This window comes from Ipomoea triloba, chromosome 15 (genome assembly GCF_003576645.1).
Source record: "Ipomoea triloba cultivar NCNSP0323 chromosome 15, ASM357664v1".
In the NCBI taxonomy this organism is placed as follows: Eukaryota; Viridiplantae; Streptophyta; class Magnoliopsida; order Solanales; family Convolvulaceae; genus Ipomoea; species Ipomoea triloba.
Window position 1 is genome coordinate 16,492,107 of NC_044930.1, and position 19,916 is coordinate 16,512,022.

Here is a 19,916-nt window from a genome sequence, read left to right on the forward strand (position 1 = left end):
AACAATAACTTTTTTCATAATTAACTGATATACATTTTCTAATTGCTTGAATATACATTCTATAATTTGAAGGATGAAGACGAAAATCAAGATCTCAAATTAAGTAATCGATATTAATTTTTATCAATTTTTAAAACTAATCTTTTGAATTAACAAATTTACATCAAAGTTAAATTGGATACATGATACAATCCGCTATTGAAATCTTGACAAAAACAAAAAGCTAATAAATAAATATGGTAAATTTGATTATTAGATTAATTTGTTTTTATTTAATGAATTTGAACTTTAATATATATATTTTTAGTTCATTTAATATAAAATAATAGATTTTTTTGATAAAATATGAAGGGGTGCCAAAAGTATATTGCAAATGATGTTACTTGATTTGTGTACAAAAACTTTATCGATCTGCTGCATTTTATTTCCATCTTCATGAAAGATACAATAATAGGAAATGCTAGTTTTTACATAAATCATACACTGAAAGAAGTTGGATTTTATCTTTATTATGAAACTCCTTTCGGTTACAATTATTCATCTTGCAATTATAGGAAATAGTTAAAGTTGAGTAGTAAAAAATGAGTATCAATTTGATCCTGACTATTTAGGTAGATTAACTCTACTGAATGGTATGATCAGTCCTCACGTAGGAGGAGTTGTTCTCATTGTAATAACAATGGAATTCCCATCTCCTAATAGCTTTAATTTGAAACACCATACCTGAGTGAAAATGAAAGTTCTGTGTTTGTCATGTGTAATGGAATTAACTTCATGCTGCTCTATAGAATCTCCTGTACGTGGAAAGACCAAATTGAAACTCATTTCTTTATTCTACATATAATTCTGATAGATTCTTTAACAGTAAACAGAATTATTTTACATGCACGCACTACTTCAAACATTATATGCTATTCATACTACTTTAAGTTCTTGCATACAAAGAAAAAATTTGGACTTTGATCTTTTCCAATGCTAGTAACTAGTAAGGCATCTTTGATGGTCATTCTCTCTTGAGGGGATTCTGCACAACATCTCATGCCCAACTCAAAGATACCCAACACACACTGCAATTTTCATCATATTTGTCTTCATTTGGTCCAACCAAGTTGGGATCTATAATCTCATTTACATTGGTAGGAACTGCATTGTGCACCCAACTCCTCAAACTCAAATCTTCAATTCATTAAACATTTCATCTTCAGGTTGTTTCCTTGTAAAAACTTCAAGCAACATGATATCATAACTGTATATATCACTGCGGGTAGACACAACACCTTCCCGTTATTACTCTTGAACCAATACAAAATTTGATAGGAAGCCATAAGAAATGCAAACTATTATATATATGTGAAAAGTGTTAACACCAAATCCAAATAGTTAAGAAAAGGCTTTAAAATGTTTACATGGGCCAATGTAACCAATTGTTGCAAGGGAATTTGTAAAGGCTGTGGAGTTCCCATCTCCTAAGAGCTTTGCAACACCAAAATCACTCAGATGTCCCACCATGTCAGCATCTATTAAGATATTGCTAGGTTTCAAGTTACAAAGGATAACGGGCTTGGAATAACCATTGTGTAGATCAGATATTCCAATGCGATGCCACATCTATCAATATACTCACTCTTTGCATCATATCTAAGAAATAATTGTGAGAATATAATCACTTGTGTAGACTCCCATTAGACATGTACTCTAGCACCAATGCTTTAAAATCCAAGTTAGAACAACTGCCAAGAACCTTTGTGAGATTTCTGTGACGAATGTGACGTAAAACTTCACACTCACGGTAAAAACTCCTACTTGCAACTTCATGTATCAAACCAAAAACCATGACAGCTACATGCATCCTATTTGTTAAAGTCCCTTTGTAAACAGAACCAAAACTTCCTTTACCTAGCTAGTTGCTTTCTTTGAATCCATTGGTTGCCCTTTGGAGTTGGTAATACGAAAATCTTGCTGGTGTTATTGTGGAAAGCAAGTCAGGTTCATCGGGAAGCTCCTTCTTGCGCCTCTTTAAAATCAGGTATACAGTAACAGAGGCAATTAGCAGTACAATAACTGCCAACGAGACAAGTACAATGAGAACCACTCTATTCTTCTTTGATTGATGCATCCGAGGAGTATTAGCAGGGCAAGGTGGGACATGCATCTGAGGAGTACCACATAGACCAACATTCGACAAGAATAATTCATAAGTGAAGTTGGCAAAATGACCTCCACTCGGAATTTCTCCAATTAATCTGTTGTATGAAACATTGAAATACTTCATGCTCACAAGTCCCTCTAATGACTTGGGAATCATTCCGAAAATTTTGTTATCAGAAAGATCCAATGAATATAGATCCAGGAGTTTGCCAAATGTGTTATAACCCTGAATTTTGTTATGGGCCACAGAAAAATTGATTAATCTTGTTAAGCCTCCAATACTACTTGGAATTTCTCCGGATAGTTTGTTATTTGAGAGGTCAATAGCTATTGCCGTCTTTGCATTCCCGATTTCTTGAAGTAGAGAACCGCTCAAGTTATTCGAACTCAAGTTGAGAATCAAAAGATTTTTAATGCTCCATAGGCTAGGAGGGAAGATAGTGAATTCGTTTTCATGCAATAGATCTTTCCAAGGAAGAAATGTTCCTTAAACAATCCGAAATTTAACCTAAAAATTTATTTGTGCCTAAATTTATCCAAAACAAATTATGTAGTTCACAGATCACATCTGGAAATGGTCCTACTAATATGTTCTCTTGTATATCGAATCCCTAAAGACTCTAAAGAGCCTGAATGGTCATAGGCAAAAATCCTATAATGTCATTGTGCCCTAAAGACAAGTCGTATAAGCCACTTAGATTGCCAATTCAATCTCATGTGGAATTCGTCCCCTGATGTTACAATCTTCAAGGTGGAGAATTTGGAGAGTGTGGGAGAGGTTGCCGATTGCATTTGGGAGCATGACGTTTAAAGGGTTAGTTGATAAGTCCATTACGCGGATGACAGAGTAATCAGGCAAGCAACATTCGACCCGGATCACCAGCACTGACCCAAAGGCAACAAATGACCTGGTCACCCGTTGCACAAAGACGACATATTGATGAGATGATAATTACTCCAACGGCACTCAATGTATGCTCACCATTACTAGCACTAAATGTATGCTCGCGGGGACTGGGGAGTCCGTTACACTCACTAGAAGAAGGGTCGTTGCAACCACAGTATAAGTAGCAGACTTGTGATAGAGGATGGGGGGCACTTTGTTTATGATACACAACACTACTATACGGTACTCAAATCACTCAATCTCACTTGTTTACTGTACTTACCCATTACACTCAAATTATCAAATATATCCGATAACAATACTTACCGTCATTAGTGCTTTCATTGAGAGCTGAGACCAAAATCTCAGGAGAAGCTCTACACATAACAACAATTTCAGTTTGTCAATGGAGATGGTTGGATCAAGATCTAGCGATTCCCACAATTCTCATCACGAGAATCGTGGCAACACCGGTGGTGGTCACGATGATGGTCATCACTAGCAACGCAACAACAATCATAGTGGAGGACAGCAAGTGCCCAAAGCACGGGAACCACCTACGAACCCCCAGGCGGCGGCCCATGTCATTCAGCAGGCAGCGACAGCCCTAGCCTAGTTGGGGGCAAAGATTCAAGCTCAACTACCCCAGGCATCCACGCAGTAGGAGGGAATAGAGGAACAAAGGACCCAGCGTCTGTGTCGTGGTGCAACTCGTCGGTTGGCCGTTTCTATGCCCGCCATGGGACGGTGGGGTGAAAGGGCTGCTATCCAGCCAAGGTTGTGGGCACAGCCGAAGTCCAAAAGGACCAAGGGTCAGATGGAAGGGATGGGTGAGTCTGGGGCGCCAACTCCGTGTCAGTCCAAAAGGGCAGAAGCAAGAGAACATTCACCAAAACCTGAGGTGAGGATGGCCGCTCCATTTTCTCCTAGTATAATGGATGCGCCCCTCCCAAGAGTTTTTAGGTTGCCCACTATCAAGGCCTACACCGGGGCTACTTGACCTGCATGTCCACATGACAAGGTACAAGGCAGCCATGGTAATGACCGGGGCAGGCGACGCCATAATGTGCAGAGTGTTTTTGTCCACTTTGGATGGAACCAACCAAGATTGGTTAAACACGATTCTGGATGGTTCGATCTAGAACTTTGCGGAGTTGTCCAAACATTTCTTGACTAATTTCTCCGAGCATATACAACACAAGTAACCATTTTCACATCTCTACGGAGTAAAGCAGGACAAGGGTGAAAGCTTAAGAAATTTCTTAAGCAAATGGAAGACGGAAGTCAACAATGTGTGCGACTTCGATTCTAAGGCAGCAATCCTCATGTTCATCCAGGCATTGAGGTCAGGAAATTTTCATAGACAGTTGAACACTCACCATCCACACTTCTATGAGGAGCTAATGAGGATAGCAAACCGCTATGCCGAGGCCGAGGAGGTTGATAGAAAGAAGAAAGATGAGGAAGAGGGCAGGAAGAGACCTGACAAAGTTAGTCCGGCCAACCACGCACCACGCTCAAACCAGTTATTCACAACGAAGGGGAAAGTTCAAGAAAGGCTTCATCTCGCCCCACCGCGACACTTAACACAGCTTACTCACCCGGGTAGCTAGCGTGATTCTAAGTCACGCTGAGGAAATGGGAATGGTGCATTTTCCCTCAGAGTGTATGGCAGTTTCTACGTTCGAGGACCAAACCAAATACTATCGGTTCCACCGACAAGTTGGACATGATACTGACGAGTGCCACACTTTAAAAAGACAAGTAGAGGAATTGGTGCAGAGCGGATACTTTACTTAATCGTTAAGTATCCGGGGCAGTAGCACCATCAACAAGGCCTACCTGACCATGTGTGGCGAAAGGAAGAGGATCCTGAGCCTTTAGCCTCCACCACCAAGAAGAGAAGGTGCGACTAGGGCGAGGAAGGAAGAGATAGTGAGTTAGAGGTGAAGCCCGCACGAGATCTGATCTCGCTAGCTACCTGACGGGAGAAGCTGACCTTTGACCGAGCCTACGGCTGGTCGAAGTGAGCTTGCACACAGAACGCCCAAAAACACAAAAAAAAAAAAAAAAAAAAAAACAAACAACAACAAAAAATAAATAAATAAATTCTGTCGAGGTCAGGCCTTGGCCAAAATTGACCGAGGTCATGACCTCAGCCAAGGTTCGGCCGAGGCCATGTGCCTCGGCCTCGACCACAATTATCTTACCGTTCGAAAAAAAAACAATTGTTACACAAGTCATTACTCCCAAACCACCTCAACCACTCTCGTTGGCTAAGGAGTGGGGGATTGGTGACATAGTAATCAGGCAAGCAGCATTCGACACGGATCACCAGCACTAACCCGAAGGCAACAAATGGTGACCCGTTACACAAAGACGACAGATTGATGAAATGATAATTACTCCAACGGCTTTCCATTATTACGACCCAGCACTCAATGTATGCTCACTATTACTAGCACTCAATGTATGCTCGCCAGGACTGGGGAATCCGTTACACTCACCAGAGGAAGAACCGTTGCAGCCACAGTATAAGTAGTAGATTTGTGATAGAGGATGGGGGGACACTTTGTTTATGATACATAACACTACTATATTGTACTCAAATCACTCACTCTCACTTGTCTACTGTACTTACCCATTACACTCAAACTATCAAATATACTCGGTAACAATACTTACCGTCAGCCCATGTATCTACAGTGTGCCAATGAAGTCATAAGGCTAAATTGAGGATCAATTGTTAGATTGTTTTCACCCAGACTTAGATAATTAACTTGTGCTAAGTTTCCAAGGGAATTCGGAATGAAGACTGTGAACTTCGTCCTAAGTTCAAGAACAACAAGGTTGGAAGCATTTGAGATTTGGAGAGGTATAACTCCGCTAAGATAGTTTACATCCAGGTACAGTTCTTCTAAATTGGGAAGCCAATAACCTAAAGATGTTGGAAGAGTACTTGAAAATTTATTAAATCCCAATGCTAGTACTTCAAGTGTTGAAATATTGAAGATTTCCCACGGAATAGAACCACTTAATCCATTATTATTCAACTCAAGTAACTCTAGCTTATCAAGGTTGCCCAGCTCTCTCGGTATTTCACCTGTCAATATAATATTCACTTTGCCCTAGTCACGAACAAATATAGTCACTACTATAGAAATAACATATAACGTCGGTTTTTTGTCAAACCAACGTCAAAACGATAAATAAATTTATAATTAAAAAAAACACTTAAAAAAATCAACGTCATATATCACAAAAAAAATAAAATAGACTATTTATTAACATCAGTAAATAAATGAAACGCCGTCATTTTAATCCGTTTAAAAATTTTTACGTAACGATGTTGGTTTTTAAAGAAAACCGATGTATTTTTTTTAATTAAAAATAAATCACAACACATACGACGACAGTTTTTTCAATGAGTCTACCATCCACACATGACAATGAATTCTCAATAAGTTTAATATCCTTTAACATTGTCAGATTTCAATGAGTCTTGACAATGATCCATTTAGTTGATTATTTCGCATATTAAGGTTTTTAAGTGAAGAACATTCACCCATGTTTCTTCGAATGTCGTCATAAAGTTTGTTTTTATACAAGTAAAGTTTTTCAAGCTTTTGAAGATGTGAACATATGTTTGGTGGGAGAATATACCAAACAGAGTTTTGTTTGCCATGTTATATGAGTTAGTGTAGAAATGTTAAATATTATTTTTGGTATTATTCCTATGCACTGTATATATATTTATTAGAATTATCACATAAAAATCATTAAATTTGGTCATTTTTAAATGTTTCACATTACTTTAGTAGGTAATTGCAACTTGCAAGCACATACTGACATACTTACCTTTCAAGTTGTTACTATGGAGTATTAAAATCCAAAGCATATTCAAGCTATTAATCTTTTTTGGTATTTCACCTGCCAATTAGAATTACCCAAATTATAAGTCACGAACAAATACAATATTCATATGTAATTGTCATGATCAAGTCTATTCCTAGATTTACATTATAATAACTTTCTTTTATTTTGCAGCTCAATAAAAAGTTGTACATGTTGAGAGCGCAAGACCATTAAAAAAAAAAGAAGAGATCTACATTCCATACCTAAGAAGAAATTTTCAGCTAGTCCAAGATATTTTAGCATTGTCAAATTAATTCAGGCACATACTTACCTTCCAAGTTGTTTTTATCGAGTATTAAAACCTCAAGCATATTCAAGCTTCCAAACTCTCTTGGTATTTCACTAGTAATTAGAGTTACCTCGCTATGTCACGAACAAATACAATATCCATATGTAGTTATCATGATTATAATGGTCATGTTTGGTAAATAGGTGTTAGCTGATTGGATTAGAGGGCATGATTTGTTAATAACATTAGCTGATTGTAGAAATGTATTTGACAAATTAGTTGTTAGTTGATAACTGTTTGGTATAAATTTTTTTTTCTCAAAAAGCTAAAATTAAAAGTTGGTTTGAGCAATTTTTTGAATTTTAGCATTTTGGAGTTACAAAAAGCTAATTAATCAAACACTTATATTAATTTTTTATTGTTTTTTGATAATAATCTCTCGAGACTAATTCATTGAATCATAAGCGGAAACGTTTACAAGAAAGATTAATGGAATGGACAAACATTCCTTACAGTCAGACATAGAAACAAATTTCCTAACAATGTTATCGAAAACTTAAATCGCAGACTGTTTCACAAATTTGAAACTGAAGTCGACAGGAGCACTCCAAGCTTCTTTACTGTCAATAGTAATTTGGTCAAACATAACGAAGGCATACTCTACTTCTAAAGTCGTTGACACCACCTGAGTATCAATCTTCATTCTTTTGTGGTTCACATACGCCATGACCAATTATCGTTCTACGCTTATAACAAGAACTCGCCAAAAAAAACGAGAGGGAATAAACTCGCAAAAGAAGCGAGAGGGAATAAATTTGCTAAAGATGCGAGAAGCAACAAATTCGATAAATAAACGAAAGGTATAATAGCAACAAAACTTACTAATAAAAAAACAGCACTGCTTTGTATCAAGAAAAAACCACTCCTTCCTACTTCACCTTTTGCAAAATCCAAAACCTTCTTTTCCTTATTCAATGGTGATGTACTTCTTGACAGATCCGAAGCTGGGGAAGAGGAAGAACGCCGGAAGGGAAGGAAAAGTGGCGGCGACAGTGCGAGATCGTAGGTGTGGTGGACGGCGATGGGGGAGGCGAAAATGGAGAGGAGAGGCAGAGAAAAAAGAGCAAAAGAAGACGACAGGACTAAAATTGTACATGTTAAGAGTGAAAGACAATAAAAAAAAGAAGTGATTTACATTCCATACCTAACAAGGAATTATCAGAAAGTTGAAGAGATTTTAGCATTGAGCATTCAACTATGCTCCTTGAAATGTTGCCATATAGCTTGTTTATATACAAGTAAAGTATTTCAAGCTTTTGAAGATGTGAACACATATTTGGCGGGAGAATGACAAATAGATGGTTGTTTGCCATGTTTATATAAGTTAGTATAGAAATCTTAAATATTGTTTCTGACATTGTTCCTACAAAATCAAATCAAAACATGAGTTAAACGTATTTATTAGAATTATTAAAGAAAATCATTAAATTTGATTTTTTTAAAGGTTTCACATTACTCTGGTAGTCAAATGAGAACGTACATACCTTATAAATTGTTCCAATTGAGATTTAAAATCCGAAGCATATTTAAGCTTCCAATCTCTCTCAGAATTGTTCCAGCAAAATTGTTGTGAGCCAACTCCACTTGTTTAAGTTCTGAGCAACTTGATAAATTCTTTGGAATATAACCACTCAACTTGTTGTAAGACAGACTAAGCACTTTGAGTTTTGTAGCATGTTGACAGAGCTTCATTGGAAGAGAGCTAGATAAGCCATTATTGTTGAGGACCAAATTTTGTAATGTGGAAATGTTGAAGATAGTGAAGGGGATAGGACCATCAAGTTGGTTAACTTCCAATATCAGCCATTTTGTATTCTCAAGATTGTCAATCTCTTTTGAAATTTTTCCACTAAAATTATTATAGCCAAAATCTATATAACTCTCTAGTCAAATTTCCATAGAAATTGTTGTGGCTTATGTTAAGAGAAACAAGAAATGAGAGGTTGCCTAATTGTGGAGGAAGGGTACCCAGGATACCCATACTCGATATGTTCAGCTCGACCACTCTGTGGTGTTTGGATCCGCAAACAACTCCAATCCAGTTGCAAATAGAGGGCACTGATTGACCAGTTGTTTGGCAATGTATGGTTGTGACTTAAGCTAAGCTGGCGGAGGATTTCAAAGAAAGAAGAGAGGACTGATCTGTGGTGATGTTGGTGGGTAGGGTTCTAAGTATGAAAGCCATTGCTAAAATGAACAAAGAGAGTAGAGAAGATACGTTTGTGATCTCCATGTTAGTATGCATATATATATGACAATTGATACAGGCTAAGGTTTCCATGAATATATAAATACTACTATATATATATATATATATATATATATATATATATATATATATATATATATATATATATATATCTTGGGCGGCACCAAATCTACTCAACGAGTGGACTTCAATTACCTATCATTTATCTTAAAGAAAATATAATGCATTATTGCATTTACCCAAAAAAAAATGCATTATTGCAATAAATATATGACATCATACTTTCATTAGTTTCATATTCTACGGGTCTTCACTCGGCTCTCAAGCTGATGAATTGGCTAGCTGTATGTATGCAAGAATACAAAATATCAATTCTCCTTAATTGATTGGTACGGTGTGTCGGTGTGTTCATAATCAGCTCTAGCATGTATGCCTTTCGACCTATATATGGTGCATGCATTAGAGGTCATATCCTTTAATTTTAATTCAATTTGTATCTTAGCTTTAAAGGCATGCATGGAAGTCTATGGCATAATGGCAAGAGCTCTATTATTAGCCCCAGAAATTGGATCAGATCAGTTAGCTGTAAACACTCCAAGCACACTCAGAGGCTTAATGAATTTGATTAATATTTTCTTCAGCATACAACAAGCTGAAAATTAAAGTCATATATATAACAAGCTGAAAATTAAAGTAATAATAATGATGTTAATAATTATTATTATTACTATTATTGTTATTGTTATTATTATTATTAGAGTTCTAATAATAATATATCTTCGTGGTCAAATTACTTAGTTTTAGTATGAATGCATGTAATTTAACTATATATCATTTATATATAAAAATAAAAGTTAATTCCGAATTGATCGTAAATTCTCAGTCTTTAATAATTGTTTTGCACTCTAGTATGAATGCATGTAATTTAACTATGAATCGTAACGAAAATGAAATTTATACAATAAAAGCAAACCTCTCTGAGGCGGTTTAGAATACAAACTCTTGGGCCCAAAAATTTGATTTTTGTTAGAAGAATTAATAGTAAAATAGATCTGTTGATAAATTAAGTAATTAAACGTTTCACAATTTCAAAACTCAATTTTTTTTCATACTCGATATTTTTAAAAAAATAGACCTATTTAAACCACGATCATGTGCAAGTACATAAATAGACTCCAGAAAGAGAAGTTGATATAGGAAGTTGTGTTGTTGAGATCTCTCTGGCTGTAAATATCTTTGAATTTTTTAATTTGGATTTGGACCAAAGGCAAAGATTTTTTATGGTNTATATATATATATATATATATATATATATATATATATATATATATATATATATATATATATATATCTTGGGCGGCACCAAATCTACTCAACGAGTGGACTTCAATTACCTATCATTTATCTTAAAGAAAATATAATGCATTATTGCATTTACCCAAAAAAAAATGCATTATTGCAATAAATATATGACATCATACTTTCATTAGTTTCATATTCTACGGGTCTTCACTCGGCTCTCAAGCTGATGAATTGGCTAGCTGTATGTATGCAAGAATACAAAATATCAATTCTCCTTAATTGATTGGTACGGTGTGTCGGTGTGTTCATAATCAGCTCTAGCATGTATGCCTTTCGACCTATATATGGTGCATGCATTAGAGGTCATATCCTTTAATTTTAATTCAATTTGTATCTTAGCTTTAAAGGCATGCATGGAAGTCTATGGCATAATGGCAAGAGCTCTATTATTAGCCCCAGAAATTGGATCAGATCAGTTAGCTGTAAACACTCCAAGCACACTCAGAGGCTTAATGAATTTGATTAATATTTTCTTCAGCATACAACAAGCTGAAAATTAAAGTCATATATATAACAAGCTGAAAATTAAAGTAATAATAATGATGTTAATAATTATTATTATTACTATTATTGTTATTGTTATTATTATTATTAGAGTTCTAATAATAATATATCTTCGTGGTCAAATTACTTAGTTTTAGTATGAATGCATGTAATTTAACTATATATCATTTATATATAAAAATAAAAGTTAATTCCGAATTGATCGTAAATTCTCAGTCTTTAATAATTGTTTTGCACTCTAGTATGAATGCATGTAATTTAACTATGAATCGTAACGAAAATGAAATTTATACAATAAAAGCAAACCTCTCTGAGGCGGTTTAGAATACAAACTCTTGGGCCCAAAAATTTGATTTTTGTTAGAAGAATTAATAGTAAAATAGATCTGTTGATAAATTAAGTAATTAAACGTTTCACAATTTCAAAACTCAATTTTTTTTCATACTCGATATTTTTAAAAAAATAGACCTATTTAAACCACGATCATGTGCAAGTACATAAATAGACTCCAGAAAGAGAAGTTGATATAGGAAGTTGTGTTGTTGAGATCTCTCTGGCTGTAAATATCTTTGAATTTTTTAATTTGGATTTGGACCAAAGGCAAAGATTTTTTATGGTATGCAAAGGTAAATCACTAAATTATCAATGTATCTGTACAAGTAGCTTAACTATGAGGTTGTTGTTAAGAATCGGACCCGTAATTATTCAAATGCAAAAATTATGTTTGACTAACGGGCCCTCCTTCCAAACTAGTAGGTACAATTTTACCTTCAAATTTAATGGCTTACTACCAAAGTTGGTACTAGAGAAATAAATCTAATTAAAATTTCAACCACCAAGAATTCAATATATGGTCAAAATCATTGATAATCAACTGTCATCCATAACTCCATTCACATGCTCTTCTTTTGCTTGAATTTCGGGTGAAAATGATGCAAGCATTATATACTTTGGTAAAAATAAAAAATAACAAATATTATTGCTATGAGGGGAGAGTGTGGTGAGGATCGGCGTTGACTGATTGTGGATGATGTAAAAAGACTTACAGTTAGTTTTACTTGTTTAATTTGAGGCAAAACCTTGTGTGAGACTGTCCCACCGTGAGACGGGTCGGGTCAGGTCAAGATAAAAATTTAATACTTATACACACAAATGTCATGCTTAATTATATGCTCAAATGTAAATACTAATCAGGAATAAATTTTTTTATTACTTATAATGGTAAATGTAATACTTTTAAGGGAAAATACGATACTTTTGCATTTCGATTTAAAAGTATTACAGTTTTCCTCAAAAGTATTATATTTTTTCTTTATAAGTAAGGGGCACTTGTCAACATTACTTGTTATGAAAAATATAATAGTTTTTCTTTTATAAGTAACAAAAATTGTATTTCTTATTAGTATTATATTTGAGTATATAAGTATGACATTTACACATATAAATATGACATTTGTATGTTGCTTTGACCCGACCCGACCCGTCTCACGAATAAAGATCTGTGAGACAGTCTCACACAAGTGTGGTGGTGCTTCTCATGTATTAGTTAGAGAAACTAGTTTTGCTTTGTTTCTAAAATTTGTTTTGTCTTGAAACTTTTATGAAATATCTAATTTATAAATTAAAAAAAAAATTATTTGTAATATAATTTTTAATATATTTTTTAATCAACAAATTGTAGTGATAAGTAACAATAATGTCCAGTGGTGCATAACTGCAGACATATGATCAATTCAGTTGTGTCTAAATTTTATTTTAAATATGAGTGTTATTTTTTAGTTTTATTTCGGATGATATACTGAAATAACATTCATGTATGAAAAACAAGTCGATATATATATATATTCACATTCTTATGAGAATGCCCTCATATAAAAATTATGAACAAATCTGGACTCTTCATTTAGAGAATGTGTGTGGCTGTAATTTTATTATTTTTATGCTGTTTCTTAATTTTGGTAATTCTTTTTAGGGATAATTTGAATTATTTACACTTGTTTTAAATATGTATAGTATTTTATATGGTTGCTATGCATGATATTAGGGAAAGAATTCATAGTAGATTTGGATTTCCTTGTTGATATATTATCCTTCTAAGTTTGACTCTAGTGGTAATAGTCTATTGATTTTCTTCGTTTGATAGGAAACCTGTGCCAGTTTACTCCCTTTGTGGTCCTTTGTCAAGTAGAGATACAATGCGAGTTTTACCAAGTGCACATACCAAAAGGGCCACTACTTCCACCATCACATACTGGGTTCGTAACAACCTGAGCATCGGTCTCTACAATAACACGAATCCAGCCCTTCTGCTTAACCCACAGCCTCCGCTTCACTAACCAAAAACACACCCTCTTCTACTTCAATCCCATTCCCCTAACCTCTCCTCCCTCACCCCACACAACCCAACCAAACACCAGAAACATTACATGATCGACTTAAAAATTATTGTCTTAAAGTAGGTTTTTCTATTGTCTTAATAATGAAGCGGGATCATAGATGGAGTGAAAACTTAAAACAGAATTCTGCAAAGAAGATGCAACTGAAGAAGACCTAGTAAATGGCAAAATATATTGGGTTTGTGTACAAAAACTATATCTGCTGCATTGTGTCAAGTTACTTTGAGTTGTAATGACTGTAAAACTTGTGTGTTATACCTACATTTCTTCAAAGAGACTGTGTGATTCAAGGTTCGTCCATCACTGCAATCCGAATTGATGTATCGCGTATAATACTATGTGAAAGTTCAATCTCTAAGACACTTTCATTTATGCATGAGTTTTTGATTTATTTTGGTACAATATTAATTTTTACTATATAAATAGATGAGGATTGTTGGATATTTATATAGTAATGTAGATTAATATTTTAGATGGACTACCATGAAAGCTTAAATAATATTTAGAGTTGGAGTTATAAATATTTTTTTTTTTTGAAAAAAAGATATTATATTAAAAGCTCCAAAATAGAGTCAGGGGAACAACATCCCAAAACATAACATCATTCTGCAAAGAGGAAAAACAGTCTCCTGCTAAAGCATGGGCTAAGCCATTAACTGATCTAGGAATAAAGTAGACAGCACAAGAAATAAAAGAACTCAAAATACTAAGACAATCTCTCGTGGAAATACCAATATACGAAAGAATCTGAGAAGAAGTTCCAAGATTACCACATAGAATTGCGCAATCTGTAAGCACAGCAACATTATCTTCATTCATGTTCTTTAACCAAGAAAGAGCCTCCTTACAAGCAAGAGTTTCTGCCATAATAGCCGAATCGCAAAAAGGAAGTGGAGTGCTCATCGCTGCAACAAAGCCACCATTTGGATTCAATAATACTACACCTGCCGCCGCTCTCCCCGTAATACTGTCATAGGCAGCATCAACGTGACAACGAGAATGAGATGGAGGGTAATTTGCCTGATCATGTAAAGGAACAGTAGTGCTCGATGAAGGCTGGGAATGCTGCCAATTTTGTAAAGTAGTAACCGCCACTGCCACCACTGAGGCAGGTGTTGACACTTTGGCCTCCCACACTGCTGAGTTGCGAGCATTCCATATTGCATAAAGTATCGCTGCAACTTTGATAATTGCATCTCCATCCACTGAATTAAAGGCCTGTTGGATCCACATCGGGAAAGATACATCAACTCCATTGGGGATATCAAGCTGAGAAATACTCCATACAGAAGCTGCAAAGTCACAACAAACAAGAACATGTGTCACATCTTCCACCTGTACTGCACAGAGGGGGCATAGGGGATTAATATCCAAACGTCTCTGGATTAAGTTAGAAGTAGTAGGGAGGGTATTAGTAATAGCCCTCCAAATAAATGTGTTCCATCTCGGGGGAATCTTTAAATTCCACAACTTATTCCAGATATTAACACCACTAGACAAAGGTGCAACAGATCCCCTAACACGCCTATAACCACTCTTCACCGAATATATGCCACGAAGATCATCAATCCAGTACCACGAGTCAGTATAACCGGGGCTAATAGGCACTCGCTTAATTAAATCAATATCCCTTGGTGCAAAAAGGTCCAGTAAGATAGAGACATCCCACGAATTTGTAATAGGATCAATCAAACCCGAAACCGTAGTATCTGATAAATATGGAGGTTGTATAGAATGAACCATGGGGTCCGAATCAGGTAACCATGGAGAACCCCAGATTTTAGTGCTTGTACCATCTCCAATCCGCCTTCGAATTCCCCCACAAATCAAGTCTTTAGCTGCAAAAATACCTCTCCAACAAGCACTTGGATTAGCACCAACCGTGGCATCAACGAAGGAGGAATTAGGAAAGTACCTGGCTTTATACACACGAGCCACAAGGCAAGCAGGATTAATTAAGAACCGCCAACCTTGCTTACCTAAAAGAGCCAGATTAAAAGCACGTAAATCCTTGAAGCCCAAGCCTCCTAAACTTTTCGGAGTGCACATACGCTTCCATGACATCCAATGAATCCCTTTTTCGTTATGTCCTCCTGTACCCCACCAGAATCTATTCATCAGACGCTCCAAGGCCACACACAGCGAATCGGGGAGTAAGAAAACACTCATCAAAAAGGTAGGCATAGATTGAGCTACACTTTTCAATAATATTTCCTTACCAGCACGAGATAACAGCTTCTTGTTCCACGAACCAATTCTCTGTCTAATCTTATCCTCAATATAAGCAAACACTCTCCTCTTGTTGCGCCCTACAAAAGACGGGAGGCCCAAATATTTCCCAAAATCAGCCGCCTGAACCACGCCAAGAGTGTTTGCAACTTCAACTCGGCCAGTGTCACCAGTATTCCTGCTAAAGCAAACACTAGATTTCTGAAAGTTGACAGCCTGCCCAGAAAATAATTCATATGATTGTAGACAATGTTTCACAACCGCAGCTTCATTCAAATTAGCCTTAAAAAATAAAAGGCTATCGTCGGCAAAGAATAGATGAGAGACTGCAGGAGCTCCCCGGGCAACTCTACAACCATGGATTGTTCCTGTAGCCTGAGCTTGTTGAATCAGCTGTGACAAACCTTAAGCACAAATGATGAATAAGTAAGGAGACAGTGGGTCACCCTGCCTGAGACCCCGGGTGGGAACGATTTAACCACCACAATAACCATTAATCAAGATACGATACCGAACAGTGGTCACACAAAGCATAATTAACTCAATCCATTTAGGATCAAAACCCAAAGTCTCCAACATCCTACAGAGGAAGACCCATTCCATACGGTCATAAGTTTTCGCCATATCCAACTTCAACGCAGCCCAACCAGTCTGATCCAATTGTTTTCTATTCAAATAGTGACCAACCTCTGCAGTTAACAAGATATTATCAGTGATTAGCCTGTTAGGGATAAAGGCGCTTTGAGATTCTGAAATCACTAAAGACATGAGAGGTTTAATCCGGTTCGCAATCATTTTTGCCATAATTTTGTAAATCACGTTACACAACGCGATAGGTCTGAGACTAGATACAACTTCAGGGGGATTCTTCTTTGGGATTAACACAACGTTTGCATCATTCAATTGACAAGGAAAAGAGCATATATGTATACAGTTCAAAACAAAATCTGTGACGTCGTTACCAACCACGTCCCAAAAATGTTGGTAGAAGCTAGGGTTCATCCAATCAGGACCTGGTGCTTTATCAAGGAACATTGAGAAAAGAGTCGTCTTAAGTTCCTCCACTGTAAACGGGAGCAGGAGAGTAACATTCCGATCCGAAGTCACACGCGAAGATAAGGTTGGGAAAGAAGTCATATCTTGTGTCCCTGAAGCAGTGAAAATATTTTCATAGTAAGACAAGATAAGCGGATGAAAGTTCTCACCCTCTAACCAATTCCCTAAATCATCCTTTAACTTACTGATTGTGTTCTTTTTCTTACGAGCCGAGGCAAAGTGGTGATAAAATTTAGTATTTGCATCGGCACCCCGCAACCAATGTTGTTTTGCACGTTGCCTCCAGAACACATCCTCCTGAGCTTCAAGACGGCTTAACTCCCCATCTAGACGTTTAAACTCCACCACAGAGGCGTGATCAGTATGTCCTTGGAGCGACTGACGTTTCCCACGGAGCTTTTTAATGTTCTTTCCAAACTTATGAAAATTATCACCACCCCATGCTTTCAATCTCTCCCCGCATAACAATAAACAATCTTGCAAACCTTGCCACCTCCCTTCCTGCCATGCTTCTTCCACCACACCCCTACATCCCTCATCTAGAAGCCAAGCCATCTCAAATCTAAAACACTTCCGTACTCTATGAGATAAAATATGCATACCCCTCACATCAAGGAAAATAATTGAATGATCAGAAGAACGGGATAGAGTATTTACCACTTTGGCAAAAGGCATGGAAGATCTCCAAGCATCAGTCGCGAGCACCCTATCAAGTCTCTCCTCTACCCAGGCATCAGTGCCTCGGCCACGCTCCCAAGTGGACAGGTATCCCTCCATATGAAGAGTGTGCAAACCGCAATCATCTAACGTTTCTCCGAAACCCCGAAGTAAATTCTTCGGATGGTGATTATGCCCTCGTTTTTCATGCTGAAAAACTAAGTCATTGAAGTCGCCTATAATAACCCACGGAAGAGTGGAACGGTCATGCAAAGAGTGTAACAATTCCCATAACTCCCTTCGTCTACTGCGCTCTAGGTAGCCATAGAATCATGTCATCCTCCACGGAGTGAGTCCGGAGCAGCTCACCTCAACATCAATGTGGTGCCTAGAAAAACTCAGCAATCGAGCAGTATTATTCGATTTCCAAAATAGTGCTAGTCCACCACTCAAACCCACGTTGTCCACGTAAAATAAACCATCAAATCCCAACTTCACACGCAATCGTTCCGCATGGATTCTTCCAACTTTCGTTTCCATGAGAAAGACAAAGTCTGGCTTCTTATAGGACACCATGTCCATAACCTCACGAACTGTACGTGGATTGCCCAAGCCACGACAGTTCCAACTTAAAGTACTCATTGGGAAGGGCGGGCCTGAGCACCAGGACCCGCCACAAATTAAACAAGTTTTTTGGCACAACACTTGTAGACTCCTCACTAACTTCATTCTCCGACACTCGACGCCTTTTTAGATCATTAAAGGCAACAATCAGGCTGCTCACATAACCTTCCCCTCTCTTAGCCGAATTATCCACAGCAACTCTAACCCCCTCAGACATTGCAGCATTACACGCCGAAGGAGTACTGGTACCAGCATGATTTGCAGCAACGTTATTTCCAGTAGGTGGCTGCGTATTTAAATCTGGAGCAGTCTGTTCAGCAGTGTGAAATTTATCAGTAGCAGCCGACGCCGTTTCCTTATCAACTCCCATAGCAAACTGATCAGGTCCAGCCCACGTCCTACGCTCCACCGTTTTTTCTGGTGCAATCCAGCGTAGCCCCGCCGTCGGAGTACCACGTCGATTGCCAGCCCGGAGTTCCGCACTGTAAGGTTTCACACCTAGGCTCACATCTTTCGGGCAAAATTTCTGAGCATGACCAAGAACCCCACACACGAAGCAGAAAGTAGGAAGACGTTCATATTTGAAATCTACTATAAACCACTCACCAGAATTTTTCTTCAAACGAATACCCTTTTTCAAAGGTTTCAAAACGTCAACAGCAATCTTGATACGAAAGAATTGTCTAAGTGAGCCATCAAAATTCCTTTCGTCAGTTTTTACTAGCACGCCAATGAAATTTCCAATAGCTTGCAGCACTGACTCGGAACGGAAGCTCGCCGGTAAACCATGAAGTTGAACCCAAAATTCTGCCAAGTTTAGGGAGACAGCTTCTGGATCCTCCCTCAGTGTAATACGCTTCAATATCAAAACACTTTGTTCATAAGACCAAGGTCCGTCATCTATAATTCTCTGAACATCCTTCTCAAGAAAAAACCGAAACAAATAGCGGTGATGTTGTAATTCTCGGACATTCATCCCCCATGTCAGCCTCCTAACAGTCGCCATAGTGTCGCGGAAAAAAGAAAACCGAGTGGGCTTATCAATTACTAACCTTCCCACGACGTAGAACTCATCAGCCACCTCCTCAGCATCGACATGCAGTCGCTCGTGATGTTGGTTCTCCTCTCCCTCCTCTAGATCAGCGAACGTGAGGTTGGCGAGGGCATCATCAACGGAGGTCGCCATGCAGATCAACAAACAGGCAGAAAAAAAACACAGCAAAAAACAATCGAACAAAGGTAGACAGCAAAGAAACACGCCAAAAACCTAGCGCGAGGAAGACGACTCGCTAAACCCTAGCGAGAGAGAAAAAGTATTACTAAGGGGATTTGAATCCAATGTGTTATAAATATTATTTTAATTTGGTAGGAAATGAATTGAGAAATATGAATTTATGAAAGGTTACTCAGTTCCGGGATCAAGAAATTAACTTGTAAGAGGTTAATTTCTGAACAGTTAATTCCAAACAGTTGACTCAGGGAAGTCAAATTAACCTTTTGAAGGTATTGTGGCCGAATTGTTAAAACCATGGCCGAATATATACTAAATGACGCTTTGAAGGTCATTTGTGGCCGAATGATTAATGTCAAATTTGGTGGCCGAAGTATTGGCCGAGGTATGGTTATGGCCGAATGATTAAA

General features: G+C 37.2%; 2 protein-coding genes and 1 long non-coding RNA gene across 3 annotated transcripts; all 3 read right to left on the bottom strand.

The window, feature by feature from the left end:
- Window positions 1–1,900: 1,900 nt before the first annotated feature.
- Window positions 1,901–2,980, bottom strand: LOC116005776 (probable leucine-rich repeat receptor-like protein kinase At1g35710). The gene is made up of 2 exons (XM_031246013.1): window positions 2,890–2,980; window positions 1,901–2,613 (listed from the first exon to the last, which is right to left on the bottom strand). Exons 1-2 carry the CDS (start codon window positions 2,978–2,980, stop codon window positions 1,901–1,903), a joined length of 804 nt encoding a protein of 267 aa, XP_031101873.1.
- Window positions 2,981–8,117: 5,137 nt separating this feature from the next.
- Window positions 8,118–9,487, bottom strand: LOC116007511. The gene is made up of 2 exons (XR_004095278.1): window positions 8,723–9,487; window positions 8,118–8,601 (listed from the first exon to the last, which is right to left on the bottom strand). It is a non-coding gene; the product is annotated as an uncharacterized LOC116007511 (long non-coding RNA).
- A 4,774-nt stretch (window positions 9,488–14,261) lies between these two features.
- Window positions 14,262–18,227, bottom strand: LOC116005777. The gene is made up of 3 exons (XM_031246014.1): window positions 18,021–18,227; window positions 16,430–17,861; window positions 14,262–16,342 (listed from the first exon to the last, which is right to left on the bottom strand). Exons 1-3 carry the CDS (start codon window positions 18,225–18,227, stop codon window positions 14,262–14,264), a joined length of 3,720 nt encoding a protein of 1,239 aa, XP_031101874.1.
- Window positions 18,228–19,916: the final 1,689 nt, after the last annotated feature.